The following is a 25,510-nucleotide window of genomic DNA, read 5'->3' on the forward strand; positions in this document are numbered from 1 at the left end:
CTTCTCAGAACAGTGGTGGTTGGCATCATGGAAAAAAACTAAACAAACAGAGGACACAAGGAGACTCACCTGACTGTCTAGGCCCAGCAGCAGAAGCATGATGAAGAAGAGTATTGCCCAAAAAGTGGGCAGTGGCATCATAGTGACTGCCTTTGGATACGCAATGAAGGCCAGACCAGGACCTGCGGAAGAGAGAGAGAGAAACAAACGTCCATTACCCACCAAAAAACACTGCTCTACATACATTTCAACCCAGAAAGTCCAGTATGTATTAGATCAGTGTCCACCTTGAACCTCCAGCCTACCTGACTCAGCTACGTCGGCGATGGCCACGCCCTGCTCCTGCGCCATGAAGCCTAGGACGGAGAAGATGGCAAAACCGGACACAAAGCTAGTCCCACTGTTCAGGCATCCCAACAACAAGCAGTCCCTACACACACACACACACACACACACACACACACACACATACACACACTTATTATTCCACTTCTGTAATTCACCCATGATCTACTTTCGATGACACCATAATATGAACTTCTATCTATACACAATATACACGACTTTTCCAGCCATATATGTTTCTTGGTTGGAGGCCCACAATTGTATAAGACGTCTTTGGATGCAGGAGCGAGAAATTTTCCCTTCACTTCCAGCATGTACACAAGCTTCATCTATACCCTATTGAACACCTTATCTGACTACACCCCAGGCCTCCTCACTTCCCCTTCCTCAGTACGTGGCTTTACTGACTGGCTAAATGGTGTAAAATCTTCTTTTATATTTTTGTGTCTCTTCTGCTAACTATGTGTATTGTTTTTTCAACCCTATCTACTGTTTGCTTTAGTTTTTTCGCTATCGATTTGTCTATTTGCAGCATTAATTAAGATTTAATTAAGATTATAACACACCAAAACACGTTCGATGCACAGCATTTAGAACTGTGAATCTTCAACTCAGCAACAGAGGGATTGCTTACGTGCAAATCAGCAAAAAACGTAAAAAAGAACTAAAGTCTATTAATAAAAAACCCTTTAGGTTTTTGTTTGAAAATGCAGATTTTTCTCTTCGTTTTGGCCTTTCGTCCACACCGGGACGAGTTTTTTTTTTTCCGGCAATGAAAGCGTTTTAAAAACGTTCTCCAAAGTGGATCGATTTGAAAACTCTGTTTTCGCGAGGACTTACCTATAGCAGTTATATTTATATTTATTGTAGCTTCCTAATGAAGTCATTGCACCAAGACAGATAGCATAAGAGAAGAAGATCTGAGTCCCTGCATCGATCCACACCTATAAAGAGAGAGAGAGAGAGAGAGAGATCCAAATGTATAAATATACAGATTTATATATAGTTATTACACACCATGTTTTAACACAGAAGCCAAATTGTGTTTTTCAATGTTCTTATTTTTTGCCTTTTTTTTTTTTTTTTTTACTGTTTGTAAATTTGTTTATATTCTTTCACTTTGGCAACCCAGTTTCTAAGCAGCAAGACTATGAACTTGGCGAGAGAAATAGAGAGGAAGAGAAAGAAAGAAAGAAAGAAAGAAAGAAAGAAAGAAAGAAAGAAAGAAAGAAAGAAAGAAAGAAAGAAAGAAAGAAAGAAAGAAAGAAAGAAAGAAAGAAAGAAAGGTAAAGGTTGCACCTCAGGGTCTTGGAGGCGGCTCAAATCGGGGTACAGGTAGAACTTGATGCCCTCGGCAGCACCAGGCAGAGTCACGCCACGCACCAGCAACACAATGAGCATGAGGAAGGGAAATGTAGCAGTGAAATACACCACCTACATCACGCAGGGAAACCAAATGATGATGTCATTAATCCGATTCATCACAAATCTGAAAGTTCTATACTGATTCAGTTTACACACACACACACACACACACACACACGCTACAGTTTAATCACTTATACACACAATGACATTTCATTCCATCACGAGGAATCTTATAACTAACAAACACACACACACACACACACACACACACACACACACACACACACACACACTGGTCTAACTTCCTAACCTTCCCCCCTCCCTCCCTCTGTCCCAATGTCTTACTTTGCCCGTGGTTTTCACTCCTTTCCAGATGCAGAAGAAGCAGATGACCCAGACGGCGAGCAGACAGAGGGCGAGATCCCACTTCAGCTCGCCCACCTCATCGATCCCCGACGACAAACTTAACACGTTACGTCTGAGGAGCACAGCAGAGACAAGGGTCAGATACACATACTGTATACCTACAGGGGGAGTAAGAAAGAGGGGGGAGGATAAATAACAGAAAATGGACAGCAACATGGATTGGGTTTAGGATTAAGGTTAAGGTTAGGACTGGGGTTAGGATTGCGGTTAGGGTTAAGGTAAAGATTTGTGTTTAGGATTGGGGTTAGAGTCAGGACTAGGTTTGGGGTCTGTCTGTCTGTCTGTCTGTCTGTCTGTCTGTCTGTCTGTCTGTCTGTCTGTCTGTCTGTCTGTCTATCTATCTATCTATCTATCTATCTATCTATCTATCTATCTATCTATCTATCTATCATCTATGTCAATCTCTATCTATCTATCTATCTATCTATCTATCTATCTATCTATCTATCTATCTATCTATCTATCTATCTATCTATCTATCTATCTATCTATGTCAATCTCTATCTATATATAGATGTGTGTGTGTGTGCATTAATAATAATTTGGTGCTTATTAATGACATTTCCGGTTTAGATTACAATTGTAATTTACATAGCTTGATGCAACCCTCCTCTACTGAATTGCTTTATTTCCTTAAAAAGGTGTGTGCGCGCATGTGGTGTTAGCAAGTGCACTCACTCCCAGAACTCAGTCACGGGTGAGGTAAAGTTGGTGGCGTTGGCCGAGAGCCAGAGGGTTTTGTTCTTGCGGATTGTGTCCTCCACACAGTTGGGGGTGTTCCAGCTGTGGCGACAGCGTGCCCATGGCAGCTCTCTCTGCAAACACTGCAGCAGGTAATACAAACCCCAAGCCAGGATCACAATGTAGTAGATGTTCAGCAGGGACACGATCACAATAGATGCGTAGCCGATTCCTGACACACACACACACACACACACACACACAAACTATTAATGGAAAGATATTATTCCATTTTGAGCATCGAGAGGAAACTACCTTTGTGTTGTAATTAATATCTCAAAGAATTGTAGCGTTACTTTACAACTAACAAGTTTTTTCCTAAAATACCAATCTGTTACAGATACAGATACAATTTGTTGTTCTGTGGTAAAGTCACCATGTTACCAGCATCGCCATCTACTGTGTCGGGGTGGTATTATCAAAATTGTCGATTTATTTTATAATTTAAAAAAGGACAACAGTTGTTTTGAGTATCTTCATCTTCGACTTTCGGGCAGCACATGTCCTCTACATCTGCCTCTTTCAAACCAAAGTTGTTTTAATAATGCAGGGTAAAATATAAGGCTTAATTTAAGTTGCTACCAGTAGGCTGCCCCCTGCTTGGATGCAAGTCTGTTGTTAGCAAAACATTACTAGCTAAACATACAATTGCTTGCATACAAATCACAAATCCATCAAATAATACCATACAGAAATACAATACATTACTTACAGCTCATTCACGACTTGCTGAAGTTGAAAGAAAGTATCTCAGAAATGTAACTCAGCATCAGCATATTAGCTTAAAGACTAGCTGGCTAGTGCTGGCTAGTCATTTTTGAACATATTCTTATTGTACTAGATTTTTCTATGGTACAAACCCAGACGCTGAGGTGCACATGACCATTCAGACCCGTGTTTAATAAAAACTACTGTACCTCATTCTACAGACTCTACAGACAATCTTTGTAGAGACACTGGACATTTTTACCTCATTTCTCTGCACCTCTATATTTGGACGTAGTGTGATTTGCACTGCTAACTGCATTTCAATGGCTCTGTATTTGTACTCTACAAACTAAAATGTTTCTCCAAAACATTCAGCTAAAACACTCTTGTTAAATTTGCCAAAAATGTTCTTCACTAGTTAGACAATTCGTTCTTGTGATCCAGTTCATTCCAGACTGGGCAGAACATTCCATGATAGATAACGCTCCAGATGACTGTTTGCTCTCTAAAGTTTGGACGTACTGATTGTCTTGTTGTGTGAATTTGGTTCCAATTGACACAATTGCTTGGTGTAAGTTGAAGTATGGAATGGGAGCCATGCTGGTTCAGGATTTCTTTCACTTTTGCAGAGTCTCCAACCTTCCTTACTCCAAACTATTAAGCTTCCATCCCCATGTTTGACTGTGGGGGTGAGGGAGTCTGATCACATCTTCTCTCCTGTTCTCCATCTTACACAAGTTCTTCTGTCATTCGCTCTCCAATTCTTGTGTCTTTGCTTTGTCTGTTTGTTTTATGTATGTTACAAAAAAACATAAAAGACTTAATGTTTCCACACTTTTGACACACAAGAAAAATTGGTGCTGATTCTGCAGTTTGTGGTACGACGTCTATCCACATTTGGGTATTACTTTCACTGTCAAGTGAACTGTATAGCAACAGAGTACTTTTGCAAAAACCTTCGCTATCCTTCCTGCCCAGGTACCAAGAGTCCTGATCAGCACAAGACTTATGAGGGTAGCTTGAAATCATGTAAATGCAGAATTAATATTCATTAAGTTAGGTAAGCACTATTTTAGAAAAAAATAACTAGATTGAGATATTTATCAGACAACGCAAATTAGTAACGTCATAATCATTTCCATTTATTAATATGCAAAAAAAAAAAAATAAAAAAAAAATAAAAGCCCAGAATTCTCTGTTTGTTTAGCTTCATTCAAATAAAACTAACTGCCACATCAAATTTAACTGGTAAATTTGACAAATGACTGGCTTATGCATTTATTTAAACAAAACATGCTGCACCGTCTACTACATATACATTTATATTTGTGCCATTTAGCAGACGCCCGTGTATGCAGTGTATGTTCCTTCCAGATGCTAAGGCTAGCACAGCCATGAAAGGTCTAAGCTCTACTATCAACAAACTGCAGACAGTGCATCCTGATACTATTATACTAATCGTGAAGCTGAAACATCTTGGCATCAGCACACATCTCTGCAACTGGACCCTGGATTCCTTACAACTGAACACCGTCACCTCCTCCAGTCTCACCCTCAGCACTGGGGTTCCTCAGGGATGTGTATTGTCCCCTCTTCTATACTCTTTTTTCACCACTTACTGCGTACCTGCCTATGCCTCAAACAACAGCGTTAAGTTCGCAGATGACATCACGGTGGTGGTCCTGATCAGAGGTAACAAATAGACATCTTACAGGGAGGAGATCCAGCACCTAGTACCATGGTGTAATAACCTGGAATGCAACACCAAGAAGACGAAAGAGATCATTGTGGATTATAGACAAGCCGGCAATCACACTCATGTGGGCTGTGGGCAGTTGCCATTTTGCTCTTTGGTGCCCCGTGTCACTGAATATTCATTAGGTGGGAGATAGAGAAAATAACGAGCACAAATCTTCACTAACAACCTCCAAAACCTAGTGGAACATCTTCCTAGGCGAGTGGATGCCATTAAAACAGCAAATGTGAAATATATGTGGACATGTTTTGCATAGAAATCTGTTCTCTTCGTGTTCACACTGCTTCATCTGGCTTATCGGTTTCTTTTTGTGTGGAGCACTTTGAAGCCAACTGGCAGCATGACAACAACAATATCTGTTGGAAAACATTGATTCGGGGAGTCCTGGCCTTTAAACAGCAGGTTTCCTCAGTCAGAGAAGACTTGCACAGATTATCGCTATATCATCATGCAAGGTGAGGCGGGTTTGGGATTTGAATGCCTTGACGTGTCAGAGTTTTCCAAAGCCGAGTGTAGGGCGCGCCACCAGCAGGCACCAGATCCGTTAATAACTGCACTGCACAGCTGCGCTTTTTATTTCCAGCTCGCGTGATGGTGTCAACTATTGAGCACCAGCCTTCCTGCTCTGACGACCTCTAAATGTTTTGTTGCCGAGCTGAGGGCAGCCAAAAGGCACCCGGCCAGGTAAAATTGCGACAGCTGACTCTAATCCAAAGTGCATGATTTGTGTGAGTGCGATCGGGTCGTTGCGGATGTTAAGCTGCTTCAGTCTTCCATGACGTTACTAGGGGTAAAGGTATAAATCCACGTGCAAACAAAAAAGGTCCGAGGAGTCATACAGGGACATGCGAACCTGCTGACAACACGTGTATGGGTAACGCATGTGAACATTAGGAACATGTTGGTATTTTTTTGTAATGTTAACACAGTCGTTTGTGTTTTGCGTGTGCAAGCGTGTGAGGGTTAATGTGCACAGGGACGACATTTAAAGAGCTTAGGAGCTTAGAGGTTATTATGTTCTCCATAATACACCCACATTTTCGGTCTCTCACTCTTATTCACACAGATGAGATCCATTCGACAAATGTATCTTAGTCATCACTGGCTGCTGTTGCCATGGCAATGCAGATTCCAAAATGTCCTGACTAGTGGGGTCTGGATGTTAGTCAGCATGTGTGTGTGTGTGTGTGTGTGTGTGTGTGTGTGTGTGTGTGTGTGTGTGTGTGTGTGTGTGTGTGCAATATTGAAATAGGCCAAAAGCAAAGACAATGCTCTAGTAATAACCAGGTGGTTGTGTGTGTGTGTGTGTGTGTGTGTGTGTGTGTGTTTTATATATTCATGTATTACATAAAGGGTTTACAGACCTACACTATGTAGACAAATGTCTGTGTTTCCTTGCCAAACTGGGACCACAAATTTGGAGGGACACAATCGTTTGGAATGGTTTTGGATGGACTGGAGACCCAATCCTGTTCCAGTATGGCAATGCCCCTGTGCACAAATCCAGCTCCAAAAGATATGGTTTATATGGTTTGGAGTGAAAAATTTTGAATGGCCTACAGATTTGACCTCAACCCTGTTGGTTCATGCATTGGACCGCTAATGCACCCGAGGCCTCTTCACCTTACCTATCTTACAAAAGTAAGTACACCCCGCACATTTCAGCAATCATTTCAAGGGACAATACTATACGAATGAAACTTGGATATATTTCAGAGTTGTCAAATTGCAGCTTGTACAGCAGTACAGATTTACTGTCCTAAATATTAATCAACATACAGACATGATTGTCAAAATAGCTGCCAACAAAAGTGAGTACACCCTCAGTGATAACAGCTGTATGTCGTGTAACGATGCAAAGCCACAAGTCCAATTCATCATGTTTATGTTTTTGTCTGCTTGACAGAACCATACAAATGTGTGTATCTTGTATTAGAGCAGTTACAATTTGGTGCTTTGAGTCCAATTCTCTCATACTGACCACCCAGTCTGAGGATTTGAGAATTAGAATTGTTGCTCTCCACAAAGATGCAGAGGCTGTAAGAAGATCAGTATCACCCTGAAACTGAGTTACAGTACAGTGGTCAGGGTCATACAGAGGTTTTCTGAGATGGATTCCACTCAGAACAGACCTCACAAGGGTCCATCAGAGAAGTCGAGTCATCGTGCTTCGTGTCAGCTGCTTCAAAATACAGACACAAGTGCTGCAGCATTGCTTTAAAGGTTGCAGAAGCAGAAGTTCTGCTTGTCAGTGCTCAGACTGTACGCCACACACTGCAACAAGTCGGTTTGTGCGACCGTCGTACCAGGAGGAGCCTCTTCTGAAGCTGCTCACAAGAAAACCCACAAACAGTTTGCTGAAGAAAACCCGTCCAAGAGCATGAATTACATAACCATGCCCTGTGGTCTGATGAGTGTCCAGTATGTGTGGTGACACCCTGGTGAGGAGCACCAAGAAAGTGTGTCGTGCCTACAGTCAAGCATGGTGGTAGTAACATCATGGTCTGGGGCTGCATGAGTGCTGTTGGTACTGGGGAGCTGCTGGTTCATTGAGGGAAACATGGATTCCAACATGGACTGTGACATTCTGAAGCAGAACATGAAGCCCTCACTTGAGAAACCGGACTGATCGGCAGTTTTCCAACATAATAACGACCCCAAACACACCGCCAAGGTGACACCTGCCTTGCTGAGGAAGCTGAAGGTGATGGTGATGGAGGGGCCAAGTATGTCTCCAGACATGAACCCTATTGAGAACCTGTGGGAATCCTCAAGCGAAAGGTGGAGAAGCTCCATGTGTGTAACATCCAGCAGCTCAGTGATGTCATTATGAAGGAGTGGAAGAGGATCCCAGCAACAACCTGTGCCACTCTGGTGAATTCCATACCCAGGAGGATTAAAGCAGTGCTGGATAACAATGTGCTCACACACAACATTCACACTTTGGACACAGTTTTGACATGTTTACTGAGGGAGTACTCACATTTGTAAGATGCTGTGTATATATATATATATATATATATATATATATATATATATATATATATATATATATATATATATACAGATATATATATAATTATACTGTATAGACCATAAGATCTCTTCATTCTGAAAAATACATTCGTATTTGGTTATGTCTTTTTGGTTATCTCTAATTGCCAATAATACTAACACGCATGCAAAGACTTGAGGAGGAAATATTATACACAAGGTGGAACTCATCGTCTGAGAAACGTGTGTATATATAACACACAACACTACTGAGGGTTATAAAGAAAGAACAGCATCTTCTGCTGCTGCCTAGAAACCAAAACTGCCCCAGTGACATAGCTCACACTGCCAAGGCACTGAAAGCAGGCCACACACACACACACACACACACACACACACACACACACACACACACACACACACATATACATACACACACTCCCATACACACACACACACACACACACACACACACAACAAACAATATCTACTGGTTCCGGTGTTGATTTTCTCACCAAACTAATTGAATCAATGTGTGATGTCTGTAATCTAAAAGTTTGATTGGACAGTTACCTCAGCGGATCTCCGCCGAGATTGCGTTTCCACAGGTGGCCTATTTTACATGTGCTGTGTCCATGTCAAAATCAGAAATTCAATTGCGTTACCAAATTCTAGTGTTTTTTTCGGCTCTGGTTTTTCTCGCTCTCCTTCTTTCGGTCTCCTTCGGCATTTTTGAAAACTATAGAGCTCTTTCTCTCACCAGTGAAGATGGGGCAGAGTTTCTCCCAGCAGGTGATCCCTCCTTCAGAGGTGAACTGGCCCAGCGCCACCTCCAGGAAGAACACAGGAAGTCCTCCGCCAAACAGGAAGATGAAATATGGGATGAGAAATGCACCTGAGACAAACCGAGAGAGGGAAAAAGAGATATCTAAGACAGGTGAACAGATAATACCATGAGAGACTATGAGAGAAAGACTAGCAAGACTAGCAAAACAATAAGGGACCAAGAAAAACGAGTTTAGATTTGTATTTTTAGACCGGAAATTATTCTAAAATAATTCTGGAAACGGTTTGGAAAAAAAACAACAACATAAAAATGAACATTGTTTGTTTTAGAATACAATAATATATAATTATTAATATATCAAATCTGAATTCTATTTACATTCAGAATCAGATTCTGTGGAAAGCCGAGAGTGAACTCCGAAAGATTTGTTTCTATCATTGACGGCAATTTGAACACAAAAACGCACACATGGTACTCCTTTGAAATTCATTCATAATATAACCGTTTGCATACTGTTTTGCATCTACTGCTGCTGTTTTTTTACATTCACAACATGTTTAAAGGCTCTGGCATTGAAAAAACCTGGTGTTGGATCTGTGATGATCACAAGTGTTGAGCTATTTTATGAGTTGCTCAGTAGCTCCTAGTTTTATAACTATAAAGACTGTATAAAACTGTAGGAAGAACATTATCTATAATCACACACTCCAGTGCTCATGTTAGTTCTCACTGGATTTATGATCCAACTCTTGATGTCACCCAAGTGAGGATGGGTTCCCCTTTTGAGTCTGGTTTCTCTCAAGGTTTCTTGCTCATAACATCTAAGGGAGTTTTTCCTTGCCACAGTCGCCACGGCTGCTCATCAGGGATAAATACACATCGTTCACCTTGACTGTTAATTTCTGTAAAGCTGCTTTGAGACAATGTCTGTTGTGAAAAGCGCTATAGAAATAAACTTGACTTGACTTGACTTGACTTGACATTCACAACAATTCTTATTTTGTGTTTTCTTGTTTCTGTCCTGCATTGTTCCGTTCTGAGGAAAACTTACTTCAGTCTTCAGCTCTGTGTTCTGTTATTTGGCTCTATGTGGTTTTATGTAGCACCAGGGTTCTGGAGGATCTCATCTCACTGTGTATTGCTTCAGCTTTATATGGTTGAAATAACAATAAAAGATTCTTCTTGACTCTTGACTATAAAAATGTTTTGTAGTTTTAGCGTCTGTTAAAAGGAAAATAATGAAATTGTTTTATTTGTTTGAGGGGCATTGCTGTGATTGAAGCATCTCATTGGGGGGCCATTTTAACATTTGAGCACAATATTTCTGGAAATGTACTTTATTTGCTAAGCTTTATTAGCTCTCATTTACTTCAAATTCAAATATTAACATTTATTTGTTACACTTAAAAAATGTAAACAGCAGTATTTATATATATTAAACAGCAGCATCAGCATCCTTTGTGGCTTTATGGAAAACCACAAAGGTTTGCTGGGACGTCAGCTCTCTCTGCAAGTGAGTGGCTCATTTTTTTTCTTTCGTCTCCCTGGTACTTCTTATACTGTTCTCCGTGTTTGTTCGAAGTAACGACGCTTGAGATTATGTTCCTTTAAAAGAAGGAGGCATCAGGCAAGTAGCATTTCCATTAAACTCCACAAAAAAACAATGCTGTGGCACAATACATACACACTATATGTCAAAAGTATTGGGACGCCCAACACTTTTGGTTCTTTCCACCAAGTTTTTAAACAATTTTACACCCAAACCTGTTCCACATTCCACAGTACAAACCCTGTGCCCAAAATCAGCCCCATGAAAACATGGGTTGGAGTGCAAGATCTTCTGCTATAGAGCTCGGATTCCTCAACCCTGTCCTCACCTCCCCTACATCAGTACCTGGCTTTACTAACACCATTTGTGGCAGATAGAATCTCACACAAATCTCCGGAGAATCTAGTGAAACATCTACCCAGAAAAATGGAGGTTATTATAAACAGGAAATAGGAATAAATGTAGAATGAGATGTTTGAAAAGCCCATACCAATTTACAAACTTTTGTCTATATAGTAAAACGGTTCAAAATAACAAAATATAGATGTTTTTAACATAATGAGACGCTGTGAGAATGAGGTATGGATGGCATTGAAGTTACGGGAGACAGAGTTTTGTCCTCCTCCATTAGGGGCATTAAAGCCACCTTTTTACATCAAGGTGTAAACAATGAGTATTTTTACATTCTGTTTACACCACAGAGGTTGAAAAAGACCTGGCCTCATTTACTTTATTTATGAAAAACAAAGGGAGCTCTGTGTCGTCACTCAAAAACATGAGTCACCTTTGTCATTGTGCGATCATAGGGGAACAGGGTGAGGAGCAAACACACACACACACACACACACACACACACACACACACACATAAACACCATCAATATGAGACACACGCATATCGCACATGCATATATATATATATATATATATATATATATATATATATATATATATATATATATATATATATATATATGTATAATAAGACACAGACACATGCATACATTTTACGCGCACAAACACACAAACACACACAACTATACTATCGAACAATATGTATACACTGTATAGACAAACGTTTGTAGAAACCTGTTAATAAGATTGGTACATGCATTTTCAAGCATCCCATTCCACTTTTAGCCTCCATTTGCTCCTATAATAACCTCCATTCTTCTGGGAAGATGTTCCACAAGTTATTAGTAAAGTCAGGTGTTCGATAGGGTTAAGGTCAGAGCTCTATAGCAGGAGATCTTCCTCTCCAACTCCATACGAGGCGGTATCAAAAAGGTTTCGAGTAAGAAAGTAATTTATTTATCTACGTTTACACACGATCACCTTCAAAATAGTTCCCAGCGTTCCTGCTACTTCTGGAACGTGTCCTGAAAGCGTGTGAAGCATCTTCTTCCAGTGTGTGGGTGCGGAAGTGAGATAGTTTTGTTTCTGGTGAGAAACTTGTGTAAGGAGAGCTCAGAGACAGGTTGCACACGTGATCAGAGTAGCAGACGTGGTAACACAGGACGTTGTCTGACATACGAAGGTTGGTGCTCCCTGTGACAGTGTGTGCAGCCTTGTGCTGCCATCTGTTGGTATGTTAGAAAAAACTAGTCTTAAAACGCTTTGCTATCGCCTCATATCTTAATGAAGCTGGAAAAGGTTTTGGTCTGCTAGTTCAAGTGAAGAGAAAATTTCATGCTATCGCATCCAAAGACAAATACACTTAGGTGCCTCCAAGTTTGTGGGAAGGTTTGTGAAAGAACCACATATCAAAAAGTACTTTTGTCCATACAGTGTGGGGGTATTTATATATTTAATAACATATATTAATGTACAGTAACATTTACAGTAATGTAATAAATGAACATCTTTCGTGAACACTGACCTCCACCATTCTTGTAGCAGAGGTACGGGAAACGCCAGACGTTCCCCAATCCAACAAAACCGCCTGCTACTGAGAGCAGGAAGTCCAGTTTGCTGGCCCATTTCTCCCTCTGTGGAGGTTTGCCCTCCGCCTCGTCTTCTGGCCGCGTGCCTGGACTTTTACCCGGAGATGGCTTTAACGTGTCCTTGTGGAAATCCTTCAGACACTGCAGCTTCTCTTTCTGTGCCATACTAGAGAGACCGAGAGAGAAAAATCATCACACTGAGCAACGGGCAGAAAGAACGTGAGAGTTTGTGTAGAACTGGTAAAAGATTAGACAGTGAGATCATTAATATAGTCTTTTCAGTACTCATGCACATTTCATGCAGGCTGAGGCATATGCAAAGCTGTCTAAAAGTTATGCAAAAAAACCTCCAAAATCCACAAAAGGGAGATTATAAAGAAGCGAAGCACCAGTTAAGCTGTGATCTGATAGGTGGAATTAGACTCCTTCAGACCAGAACATCTGAAGGTGTTGGACTTGCTGACAGGCAGTGAATATGTGGGATGAGGTCAGATATTAGAGGTCATATGAAGGATCAGGGGCATTGCTTCGGGTGACAAATCGCTTAGAAATGAAGCTTACGGCAGACATCAGTGACCTGTTCATTAGTTTATTTCTTTTTGTATGATCAATGTTTGTGTTTCTGCAGCATGGTGTTGTCGCTATCATGATAAGGTATGGCTTTTTAGCTTAAAACAGAGGTCCCCAAACAAAATACAAATTGCATAACAGCATTATTACTATCATTTTTTCATTTTCATATTTTTATATTCAACTGTCAATAAATAGATATTGTATAAAAAACAAACATACTTCATGTAAAATAGTACTGAACATTATTACACTGAATTATGAAAATTTGTTAAATTAAATAAATATGAACATAATTTGTAAAAAAAATAATCAGATAAACACTAAATTATAAATTATAAATATAATACAGCGGTCTTCGTGCAGTGCATGGTCTCGCGTGAAAACAAACAGCATGCGGTGTCAGTGATTCGCCTCTAGAGGCCGCTCTTGTAATGTCAGCGAACCAGACGCCGGAAAAACTATCGGAATTGATATTTTTGCCGATTGCCAATATTTCAAGCAATCGATTATGGGTGCCTCGACCTCTAATAATAACTAAAGCAGATCTTAGTTTGAAAGCCAGTCTTTATTATCAAAAACTGATATATGATTAAAACATTTAAAATACAAATTTCTAAATATGTCCCCAGGATCGTTCAGAGGGCCTTTCGAAATGTGAGGGTGGGCCGTATTCAGCCCACGGGCCAAAGTTTAGGGACCCCGGCTTAATATATCACAGTCACGCACACTATAAATCTTAAGATGCTTAGCTGGAATTTCAATGCAAATGGTGGATTTTTTGCAAGCAAAAATTACACGATCAGTGATCTAAAGATCGAATAGAGATTCACACAGGAGATCAACTCTATATTCCCAGAATTCTACATTCCAGACCTTCATAACTATCTTGGGTTCATCACTATTTTCTTATATACTTGTATTTATTTATTTATTTATATTTATCATTTTATTTATTTATTATATTCCTTTGTATCAAGACTCCTGTGTTTCCAGGGCTCTATGCTCTTACTCCTACGATCCTACAGTCTCAGGTCCAGGTCCTCCCAGGGGTCCTGTGTACCCAGAGGCTTATTTGTTGTACTCATAGTCATCTGCATACATAAACTTATTTACAGCATTTATACAGACACCTTTATCCACAGCAACTTTAATTCATACAACAGAGCTCAGGGTTGAGGGCATTACCCGAGCCCAGCATTCTTACATATTCTTTTATACAACCTTATATTCACTTTATTTGTGTAAAGCTGCCTATTTGTGTAAAGGTGTCTATATACCCATAGCCCATTGTTCCCAGAACTCCTGTATTCCCATAATCTGTGCCCCTCTTAATATAACACCTTATTATCTAAAAGAAAACTATTGTTTAATTGATTACATTGACTTTTGGTGAACCCATGACCTAAACCATATTAAAAGAATACAGAATTGTTTCCCACTGGATAACTTTTGGGTCTTTTAGTTAATACAATTGAAGACACAATGAGTCTTATTTCTGAGGAAGCATTGCAAATACGTAAAACAATGCTACGGAAACAAATAGTGCTAATGTGATTGTAATAACAAGTGTGTTGGAAGGTTCCCTACCCCCTCCAGCTAGATTCGAAGTTATTTAGGAGCTCTAGGGATCCTATGAGGTCATATTTGTTTAAGGTGATAACATCTGAGCTACTTATCTTGAGGATGACTGAAGACTACGACAGTTTGGTAAACAACAGAGTGCAAAAGAGTGAGATGGTCTGGTTGGGGTTGGGAAAAACCTTCAAGGGACACTTTACACATAAACACTTATGCTAAAATGGGCCTTGAGCTATTGTTTGAGGGACGTGAGATAGGTTTCACTGACTGAGGGAAGTGTTTGTCATATGGTGTGATAGGGCAAATGGAACAAAGCCTTTGGCTTTCTTTCATTTACCGATCCAAACTTCAATAAACAGGAGGTTGGAAGTTTTAATTGAAGGCTACTAAATGCTTTTCTTGCTTTGCCTCACATGATCCATAAGCTAATAAATTAACCTTTCGTCAAGTTGAGGTGACGTGTATCATCTCAGGCGAATAAAAATATTTGTGTGTATAATGATTGACTGAAATTAGTTTGAAGTGTGAGGTGAAAGCTCTTTAGCTAGAAAGTTTGCAAACTAGCAAGCTAACTTGCTAACTAATAGCACAATGATTTTAATACTACTCCTATATCACTGGTAAACTATTCCAAATGAGGCAATTATTGTAAATAGAAACCTTTTTATCAAACAAACTGTTTTTACATAAACTACAAAATATTCAGCTAGCTAGCTTTTCAAATTTTTGTGCCTCACAAGTGATCAAACGAATGCCAAAATTTGGCCAGCTAATGGCTGGGAGATGTGTTTCACAATTGGCATTTTGTGAAAAACACGAAGAGAGTTAACATTTCTGCAAAACAGACCAAACGTTTTGTCAACTGAAGGAGGTGCATTAGCTCAGGTATCTAAAAATATTGGCTGGGGTGTGGGCGTGGCCTAAACTGGAAAGGGTTCTTCTTTTTTTGTATTTTGTGAAATAATTATAAACACTGATACTATGTTCACTGGGAAAAGAAACAGAATAATAAATAATAGTTTCTCAACCTCAACTACATGATTCAAAATCATTGCTCTTAATGTGCAGATTACATTTTTCTGCTGGTTCAATTTTTCGATCAGTCTGTTTGAAAGAGTTTGTGATGCACCTGCCTTAAGCAAATGACAAAAGCTAATGCTAAGCAAGTACAGTACACTGGCTCATCAGGGATGATTGGTTTGATATCACAGAAAAGAAACTTATTCATAGTTAAAGATTTCTATTTTGGGTGGGGTTTGAGGGAGAAAAGAAACAGGATAAGATATAATCATGATAAATCATTCACTTCACCAAGAGTGAGAAGTATAAACAGATGGAGAGAAAGAATCAGTGTAATTTGGAAAACCGGAATACGGCACACTACAGTTTTTCCTTCAGTTTTGCCTTTTTTTCCGCTTCCCAATTGTCATCCTGGACTTGTCGTTTTTGCCTGATGCTGTTATTTATCTTACAGTCTTGGTAAACATTAGGAGACCCACCCAAAGCTTACATGCAAATTGCATGCTGGGAAACGTTTAAAGTGCTAATGTAGTAAACAGCATTGCTTTAAATATAATGTATTTGCATACAAGATAGCAGACATGACTAGGGTTGCAAAAGGGCAGAACATTTCCAAAAACTTTCTATGAAAAATTCATGTGGGGAATTTTGGAAATAGTCCAAGTTGAAAACGTATTTTAAAAAATTATGGGAATTTACAGAAATATATGAGAATGTATGGAAATTAATTACAATTTTGGGGAAATGTATATATAATTTTTATTAAATCTGGTTGTTTTAACCAACTACATTTAAGTTCCCTCTTATAGGCTCACCTGCAACTTTGTAAATTCCCAGTTTATTCTCATTAATTCCTGTTAATTCCCATATTTTACTATTAGTTCCCATATTTTCCTATTAATTCCCATGAAAAGTTTCCAGACATGAAAATTTCCATAATTTTGCAACCCCAGATATGACAAATATAGCAAATAATCTACATAATAAATATTTACATTTCACAGAAGACTTCCATAGACTTTTTTTTTTTTTTCTCTCTACTACACTTTTGGAACAAATTTGGCCACCTTTAGGCTGCTGGGCAGATTTTACAAAGTCAATGAGCACAAATACTTCTGTAATGTCTACCAAAATGCAAAAAAATGTACAAGATATCACACTTGTGCATTACATTTGGTGTACAGTGGTATATGCCAATTGTGGCATTTGAAGCTATTTGAATTTTTTTTCCCATTTTGGAAAAAGTATTGCTTTCAATTACAGTTAAACCTTCATAAATACATCGCAAGCAATAAATAAATGTGTATTGACTCATTTAGCATTATGACATCGATGATTATGCTAAAAATTTCCTGACGTTTCCGAATGTAGCCTTAGGAGCACGATAGCACCCGGTGAGTTACTGTTTATCAAAGGTAAAAGGATGACAGCGAATGAGTTCAATCAGTCATAGGAGGTTATTGGAGAGATCAAGTGGAAGGAATCCAAAGAGAAATGCAACACCATAGCAAAACCTGGTGATTATCCAGAGAAAATCCTGAAAGAATGTCCTTTAGAAAACCTTACCGTCCGGGGAAAGGGTGGGTGAAGGGGGTCAGAGAAAGATCAGCACTCCCGCAGAAACATAAGCAGCTAGTCAGCCTGCTGATCGTGGGACAAAACTGCATCCCCACTACCAAAGAAATGGAGCTCAGACTTACTCAGCCATGGCGGCCTGATGGTGGCTGACGTTCGACAAATTGGACTGGTTTATACCGTGAGAGGGCGAAGAACAAAATGAGGCAGGAAGGCAGGAAAACGCAAGGCTTCTGCGAGTTTACTCGAGTTGAAGCCAGGCTGAAGTTCAGCTTAGAGGAAGGACATCATAATCCTCACACCAGCACCAGATGGTGTGAAACATGGCATAGCATCATATGAAACAAAATACAAAACAAAAAAGTTAGTTGAAGACATTTAAACAGACGGCTTTTGCATCACGTAGGCGTCAATGACACGAGATTATCATTCCATGAATAAATACAGCTCTACAGGTCATTTTCAAGAAGAGCCATTTCTCAAAAATTCTGGTTAAAAGGTGTATTAAAAAAAGGAGAACAATAATGTTACATAACGTTTTGGTAAAAATGGTTGCCATTATCTCTTCTCTTTCCATGGGTTAGCAGTTAAATTCTTAACCAATTTTTCACAAATTAGCCTGAAAAGCTTAATCATGGAAGCCGTCAAATCTTCATCACCATTTCCCTTGGCTCAATCATACATTTAGCTATTTATTGCATCGCAACAGAACAAACCAATAATTACTGAATCGGATCACAAACAGACGAGCTGTATAAAATTTCACCTCAGTAACTGTATAGAGCTTTTAACAATTTGTCTCAAAGCAGCTTTACACAGATAACGTGGTGATAAAAAATGTATATGTTCTTTATAAGTGTAAGTTTGTCCCTGATAAAGACATTTCGATCAAATTTTCTGTAACTTGAACCACTTCTGTGGTAATTATTGCATGTAAAATGATTCGAAGTGAAAATCCCTTTAACTAGCAAAGGTAATACAATTTTTGGCATTAAATGCAGGTTGCTTGCAAACTAATGAGTGAAATGAAAGTCTGATCAAACAAGCAAGCTAACTCGCTAACTAATAAGACCAGTGGACCTCCTGGAGTGTTTAAAGGCTCTGGCATGGAGAAGCTGGTGCTGGATCTGTGATGTTCACAAATGTTGAGCTCAGTAGCTCCTAGTTTTATAACCATAAAGACTGTAAAAGACTGTAGAAAGCATTACATATAAACATAAATAAACATTACTTATAATCTTATACTCCAGCGCTACTCCATGTTAGTTCTCACTCTCCAGTGTTCTGTATTGTTGAAAGATTTATGATCAATCTCTTGATGTCACCCAAATGAGGATGGGTTCCCCTTTTGAGTCTGGTTCCTCTCAAGGTTTCTTCCTCATAACATCTAAGGGAGTTTTTCCTTGCCACAGTCGCCAAGGCTGCTCATCAGGATAAACACACACCATTCACCTTCACTGTTGATTTCTGTAAAGCTGCTTTGAAACAATGTCTGTTGTGAAAAGCGCTATAGAAATAAACTTGACTTGACTTTATTACTACTCCTAAAGCACTAATATACTTTTCTTAATGAGGCAATTATTCAAACTATGAACTGTGTGAGGAAACAAGCTGTTCTAACCTACAAAACCTTCAGCTAGCTAGCTTTTAAATCTGTTATGCCACAACAGACTGTTGTAAATAAATATACAACAAAATCTGGACAAAGTAGCCAGCTAAATTCACAATAAATATGATTTACGAAAAGCATTTTAAGATAAAAAGTTTAGTGCATCTATCAGTAATTATATATATATATACACATACTATTTACTTTTATATATACATATATAATATGTGTTCTCTCAGTCCGCAGCTGCTACGTAAATAACGGTGTATCGCAACACTAAGGAGACTGAGGCGTGTCCTGAGAGTCACATAGACTACAGATTAACATGGCAGAGGTAGAGCTGTAACTTCTTGGAGAAAAAAAAAAGGAAATTAACTTTTTTTTTGCACTACGTAGGCCTGTTTGTGAGAGGCACTTGATCAATCAATGATTTGCTGTCTGTCTGAACCTAAGAAATAAAAGTTAAGTATCTGTACCAGATTGAATTGCAGAGCATCCTATTTTGTTTTTCATTGTACCATATTACATTTAGTCGTGTCGACTCAGAATCAGATCGCACTACATTGTAATACGGGTAAATCGTATCGCATCACATCGTAGCAGCTTCATATGTATCTTTAATATATTGTAGCGTTGGCTAGGCATCAAGATGCGAATAAATTGTTCCTCATTTATGGAGATGCACATTTCTAAAGAGTATTGTTAATATTGCCAGGGTTTTTTTTCCACACAGATTGTGTGGAAGTTTCCTTACTAAATTTTAGTCATTAAAATATTGTGGCTGAACAGATTTGTCACCAATGTGCTCGCCTGCGAAGTTATTATCTGTGGAACAGGCTAGACAGGCCACATCACAGGCCTCATTACACACATGCTTTATTTGACTCTCCTACATGATCTACAGTGGGGAAAATAAGTATTTGAACACTCTGCTATTTTGCAAGTTCTCCCACTTAGAAATCATGGAGGGGTCTGAAATTGTCATCGTAGGTGCATGTCCACTGTGAGAGACATAATCTAAAATAAAAAATCCAGAAATCACAATGTATGATTTTTAAACTATTTATTTGTATGATACAGCTGCAAATAAGTATTTGAACACCTGAGAAAGTCAATGTTAATATTTGGTACAGGAGCCTTTGTTTGCAATTACAGAGGTTAAATGTTTCCTGTAGTTTTTCACCAGGTTTGCACACACTGCAGGAGGGATTTTGGCCCACTCCTCCACACAGATCTTCTCTAGATCCTGTCAGGTTTCTGGCCTGTCGCTGAGAAACACGGAGTTTGAGCTCCCTCCAAAGATTCTCTATTGGGTTTAGGTCTGGAGACTGGCTAGGCCACGCCAGAACCTTGATATGCTTCTTACAGAGCCACTCCTTGGTTATCCTGGCTGTGTGCTTCGGGTCATTGTCATGTTGGAAGACCCAGCCTCGACCCATCTTCAATGCTCTAACTGAGGGAAGGAGGTTGTTCCCCAAAATCTCGCAACACATGGCCCCGGTCATCCTCTCCTTAATACAGTGCAGTCACCCTGTCCCATGTGCAGAAAAACTCCCCCAAAGCATGATGCTACCACCCCCATGCTTCACAGTAGGGATGGTGTTCTTGGGATGGTACTCATCATTCTTCATGACGTCTTAGTGTATTACCAACAGTAGCCTTGGAAACGGTGGTCCCAGCTCTTTTCAGGTCATTGACCAGCTCCTCCCGTGTAGTTCTGGGCTGATTTCTCACCTTCCTTAGGATCATTGAGACCCCACGAGGTGAGTTCTTGCATGGAGCCCCTGTCCGAGGGAGATTGACAGTCATGTTTAGCTTCTTCCATTTTCTAATGATTGCTCCAACAGTGGACCTTTTTTCACCAAGCTGCTTGGCAATTTCCCCGTAGCCCTTTCCAGCCTTGTGGAGGTGTACAATTTTGTCTCTAGTGTCTTTGGACAGCTTTTTGGTCTTGGCCATGTTAGTAGTTGGATTCTTACTGATTGTATGGGGTGGACAGGTGTCTTTATGCAGCTAACAACCTCAAACAGGTGCATCTAATTTAGGATAATAAATGTAGTGGAGGTGGACATTTTAAAGGCAGACTAACAGGTCTTTGAGGGTCAGAATTCTAGCTGATAGACAGGTGTTCAAATACTTATTTGCAGCTGTATCATACAAATAAATAGTTTAAAAATCATACATTGTGATTTCTGGATTTTTTTTTTTAGATTATGTCTCTCACAGTGGACATGCACCTACGATGACAATTTCAGACCCCTCCATGATTTCTAAGTTGGAGAACTTGCAAAATAGCAGCGTGTTCAAATACTTATTTTCCTCACTGTATATCTACATCAGTAAGGCTAAATTCTGTTGCTTTGATTGAGAATTTATGTGATAGAGACATTATTAATCCATTACACTGTAAATAAACAGGACCAATGGTACTATTTGTATAGGTCTTCCACATGGAAAAAACAACAGTGAACCGAATCAGGGTGGATTTCCTCCAGCATTACATAAACCAATTCCTAGGGGGATTATCAGAACCCCATGTAGCTATCAAGTTAAATGAAACCATTGAGGTCAACAGTTGGATGTTGGATTTATTTTTTATACAATCTACACAGCCATGTCATGTGGATTCAGAGGGGCAGTGTGCGTGAACATTCTGGAAAATAATGTTTGCGCTGGCTTGACCTTTATTCGCGGTTGTAAAGCCGCGTTGTATCGCAGGCAGAATTATTAAACCTGTTGCGCTGCTGCTTTATGGCGCTGCACTTTGGCAGGCGCTTTTGGCTTTACAGCGGCAATAGCTCTGGTTTTAAAGTGGGTGTTAGAATTTTTTTTATTTTATAATGCCACTCTATGGGCAAAATAACTTACTGAGGCTGAATCTTTTTCCTGTTTGTTTTCTCAACAAGGTTTTAAAAGCAGCAGCACTCACTCCAATCATTTCCCTTTTTTACTTGCACAATGTGGACAATTAAGGCAGCGAAGACGTAAAAGCCACACAGACAAATTTACTTTGTGTTTACAAAAAAAAAAACGGCCTAGCGTTAGATGTTTAATTAACACCTAACGCAACAGGGGAATTTCGCTCCACATTATCAGCAGGCTGAAAGGACAAATGATAGATCTGGTTATTTCGATCTCTTCTGGGTACGAACAGACAAGCGAGTCCCATGTAGTGACGACGAATCAGAGCAGATTAAAATAGCTCGGGTTTTGTGTCAGGAGTTTGAGCCTTGTATGCCTCTCGCTTGGCTAAACGTCAAGATAAAGTGTCAATGTGGGATTGGATATTGAGTTACGGGTTATGGGTTTGGCAGAAATGAACTTAATTTGTCTAGAGATACAGTATGTTTTTTTTTTTCACGGAAGAAATTTTCACACCTATACCTGACACTGACATTCACCTTAGCTTAAAAACATAACCTACCTAATGTCAAACGTACAGAAAAATAGATTTACGATGACGCACAATTAGTGATCAAGGACAAGCAGGACTGATGAGACTAAATAAACCAAATACAAGAAAAGTGCTATATACTTGTCACGTGTACTTTAAAGCACAGTGAAAATCTTTCTTCATATCCCAGCAATGTTAGGAAACTGGGCTCAGCCATGATACAGCACCCCCCAGAGCATAGAGGGTTAAGGGTCTTGCTCAAGGGCCCCAAAATCAGCTGCTTGGTAATACCATTGCTTGAATCCCAAACTGCCTGATCAATAACCCAGAGCCTTAACCACTAAGATACATATAGGTGACAATTATCCTGCGTTCACACCAGCAAGTAAGCCGTATTACCTCAAGCTAGACTAGATGTTTTTACACACAAAACTTGAAACACATGTTATAAAATAACCCAGAAATGGGTAAAACATACTGCATTCACCAGGGTCATCAACCATCAATTAAACCCCAGTTCTACTATCAGATAGGAAGGTAATCAACTCTGGTTAAAGGCTTCTCAATGGGGCCTTTAAACATGCATCCACTGTACACTTAACCAGAAAATCATGATGGTAAAGGAAACAAGATTAAGGTGCATAATTGGGCCTTAGGGACCACTGTTGTGCCTTTGAGGGTAAGTCTAAATAGGCTGCACCTGGGGAACCAAAATGTAGCCGTACAGTTCCTTGTTTATTGACAAATCGACAAATTCAGACCTGGGTTCCTTACACGTGTAACTACAAACAGTTTTACTGTAGTTGCTTAATAATTCCTAGTAAGCTAGTAGACAGACAAGTATTCCTAGAAAGAGAAACAGATAGATAGACAGATCTGGTACCGAGTACTAGATAGTTCCCTATACCAAAACAGTACCTGGAACAGCTCATTACACGTACGCTTTATAGAAGGTGTCATTATACATATGATTTATTTGACTTGTATATAATTCATAGTAAGATAGTAGACGAACTGATGGACAGACAGACAGACAGACAGACAGACAGACAGACAGACAGACAGACAAGTCCTAATTGTGCCACATTTTTTCAACTGAGAATTATGGAAGCCACTCTGCTCTTGGGAATCTTCACTGCACCAGCAATTTTTTTGTACTCTTCCTCCAGATCTCTACTTTGGAAAAATCCTGCATGCAGTTCATTTAACCTCATGTCTTGGTTTTTATTTTGACATGCATTGCCAGCTGCGAAGCCTTCTGTAGAGACGTGTCTCCCTTTCCAAACGATGTCCAATCAATAAACCTTTTCGCAAGTAGACACCAATCAAGATGTAGAAACATCTTAGCAACGATCAAGAGAAATGGGAGGCATAGGATTTCATTTTCGAACGTGTTTGCAAAGGATCTGAATACTTGTGTACATGTAAAATTTCAGTTTTTGTTTTGTTTTATAAAAAAAAATTAAAGATTAATAGGAAAAAAAATGTAAACGAATGCATTATTAGTACTAGATATTAACTAGTACTATATAGTACCATATGCCAAAATCAGCACCTAGAACAGCTCCTTTATAATAAACAATACCGGCGTGTCTGTCTCGCATTTAAAATCCAGTATCGGGCCGCATCCAAAATATCTTCCTGTTACACAAAGAAGTCCACTTGGTAGGGTGTGAAACTATGCCCTTTGTTAGAGTCTAGTGTGTTGTTTTTATTCAGTATGGATTCATTTGGAATACGTCCTAGTATTATGGGGGACCAGACACACCGGCTAATCGTCAAAGCACAAAAGAGATTAAGTGTGCAATGTGTGTGTGTGTGTGTGTGTGTGTGTGTGTGTGTGTGTGTGTGTGTGTGTGTGTGTGTGTGTGTGTGCGCGCGTGTCTTGCACCCAGATGTCATTTAGTGTTTACAAAGGCGTGCAAACGTCTTTAAAGCCCTGAACCGTGTCCTTGTGCAACCCCCTGCGGAGACGCGGAACAGGGTGCGCGTTTTACGCAAATCCGATTCCTGCCATTAACCTGGTTTCTAATCTAATTATAGCCAAAGCGCGAGCTTATATCCGGGGACAGAGCATGCACAGCTTTTCATTCATTCATTCCATATGAAACGTCCATACCATACAATACACACCAGTCTCAATAACCAACAGAAGACAAGCACGTGAGCGCACCAAACATCACCAGCATCATCATCATCAGGAGCATCCCCTTCAAAGTAAAGCTCGGGTGGGAAGAAGAATCGATTATTAACTTTAAAAGCATGCAGTACCACCGGGAAAATAGTTTAACAGCGTAATAATAATTATTGTTATCATTATGCGCTTAAAATAAACAATAGAGCAACAGTCGCGCGCTCCTAATACATAGTTATAATAAATAGAATTCGAGCCGCAGGTTTTCCCCTGTGAGAGATGTAATTTACCTGCGTCCCGTGTTTATTGCTCCGTCTCGTCTTGTCCTGCCGTTTCTTTGTGTGTGTGTGTGTGTGTGTGTGTGTGTGTGTGTTTGTATTTGTTGGCGCGCGCAATCGGTGAGCCGCACTCCAAATAATCTTCACGCCCTCTCTGTCTCTTTCTTTCTCTCTCCCTCTCACTCACCGACCTCCGTGTCTTATATGGGTAATATCTGAGAGAGTGGAAAAACACCAGACTCTCCATGCAACAGGAGTGTGTTTCTTAAAGAGACACGCGCACACGCACGAGGGCGCTTTCCTACCTGCCTACTACCTTATACACCAGAGCGCTCGCGCGCTGACTTAAGTATAGTATAGTACAGTGTATTGTAATATAGTGTAGTGTAGTGTAGTGTAGTGTAGTGCAGTGCAGTGTAGTGTAGTGTAGTGCAGCGTAGTGTAGTGCAGTGTAGTGTAGTGTAGTGTATTGTAATATAGTGTAGTGTATTGTAGTGCAGTGTAGTGTAGTGTAATAAAGTGTAGTGTAGTGTAGTGTGGTGTGGTGTTATATAGTGTAGTGTAATATAGTGTAGTGTAGTGCAGTGCAGTGTAGTGCAGTGTAGTGTAGTGCATTGTAATATAGTGTAGTGTAATATAGTGTAGTGCAGTGCAGTGTAGTGCAGTGTAGTGTAGTGCATTGTAATATAGTGTAGTGTAGTGTATTGTAGTGCAGTGTAGTGTAGTGTAATAA

The 25,510-nt window shown here is 39.7% G+C and overlaps 1 protein-coding gene across 4 annotated transcripts in view; it reads right to left on the reverse strand.

Annotated features, from left to right (window-relative positions):
• Nucleotides 1-25,121, reverse strand: part of slc6a6a (solute carrier family 6 member 6a) — a 30,886-nt gene extending 5,765 nt beyond the window's left edge. The window contains exons 1-13 of one of the 4 annotated variants that reach the window (XM_083554934.1): nucleotides 24,790-24,987; nucleotides 21,296-24,588; nucleotides 19,176-19,869; nucleotides 18,894-18,956; nucleotides 17,488-18,445; nucleotides 12,553-12,782; nucleotides 9,099-9,233; nucleotides 2,818-3,052; nucleotides 2,059-2,191; nucleotides 1,645-1,779; nucleotides 1,186-1,289; nucleotides 306-430; nucleotides 70-182 (exon numbers count right to left, since the gene is read on the reverse strand). In XM_083554934.1, the coding sequence (XP_083411060.1) occupies nucleotides 70-182; nucleotides 306-430; nucleotides 1,186-1,289; nucleotides 1,645-1,779; nucleotides 2,059-2,191; nucleotides 2,818-3,052; nucleotides 9,099-9,233; nucleotides 12,553-12,782; nucleotides 17,488-17,495 (1,218 nt within the window). In that variant the 5' untranslated portion in view covers nucleotides 17,496-18,445; nucleotides 18,894-18,956; nucleotides 19,176-19,869; nucleotides 21,296-24,588; nucleotides 24,790-24,987. Of the gene's footprint in view, nucleotides 1-69; nucleotides 183-305; nucleotides 431-1,185; nucleotides 1,290-1,644; nucleotides 1,780-2,058; nucleotides 2,192-2,817; nucleotides 3,053-9,098; nucleotides 9,234-12,552; nucleotides 12,783-17,487; nucleotides 18,446-18,893; nucleotides 18,957-19,175; nucleotides 19,870-21,295; nucleotides 24,589-24,789 lie in introns of all 4 variants that reach the window. The other 3 variants (XM_083554935.1, XM_083554937.1, XM_083554936.1) reach the window with 3 other exon arrangements.
• Between the last annotated feature and the right edge of the window lie 389 nt (nucleotides 25,122-25,510).

This window comes from Silurus aristotelis (assembly GCF_946808225.1).
Source record: "Silurus aristotelis genome assembly, chromosome: 11".
Taxonomy (NCBI): Eukaryota; Metazoa; Chordata; class Actinopteri; order Siluriformes; family Siluridae; genus Silurus; species Silurus aristotelis.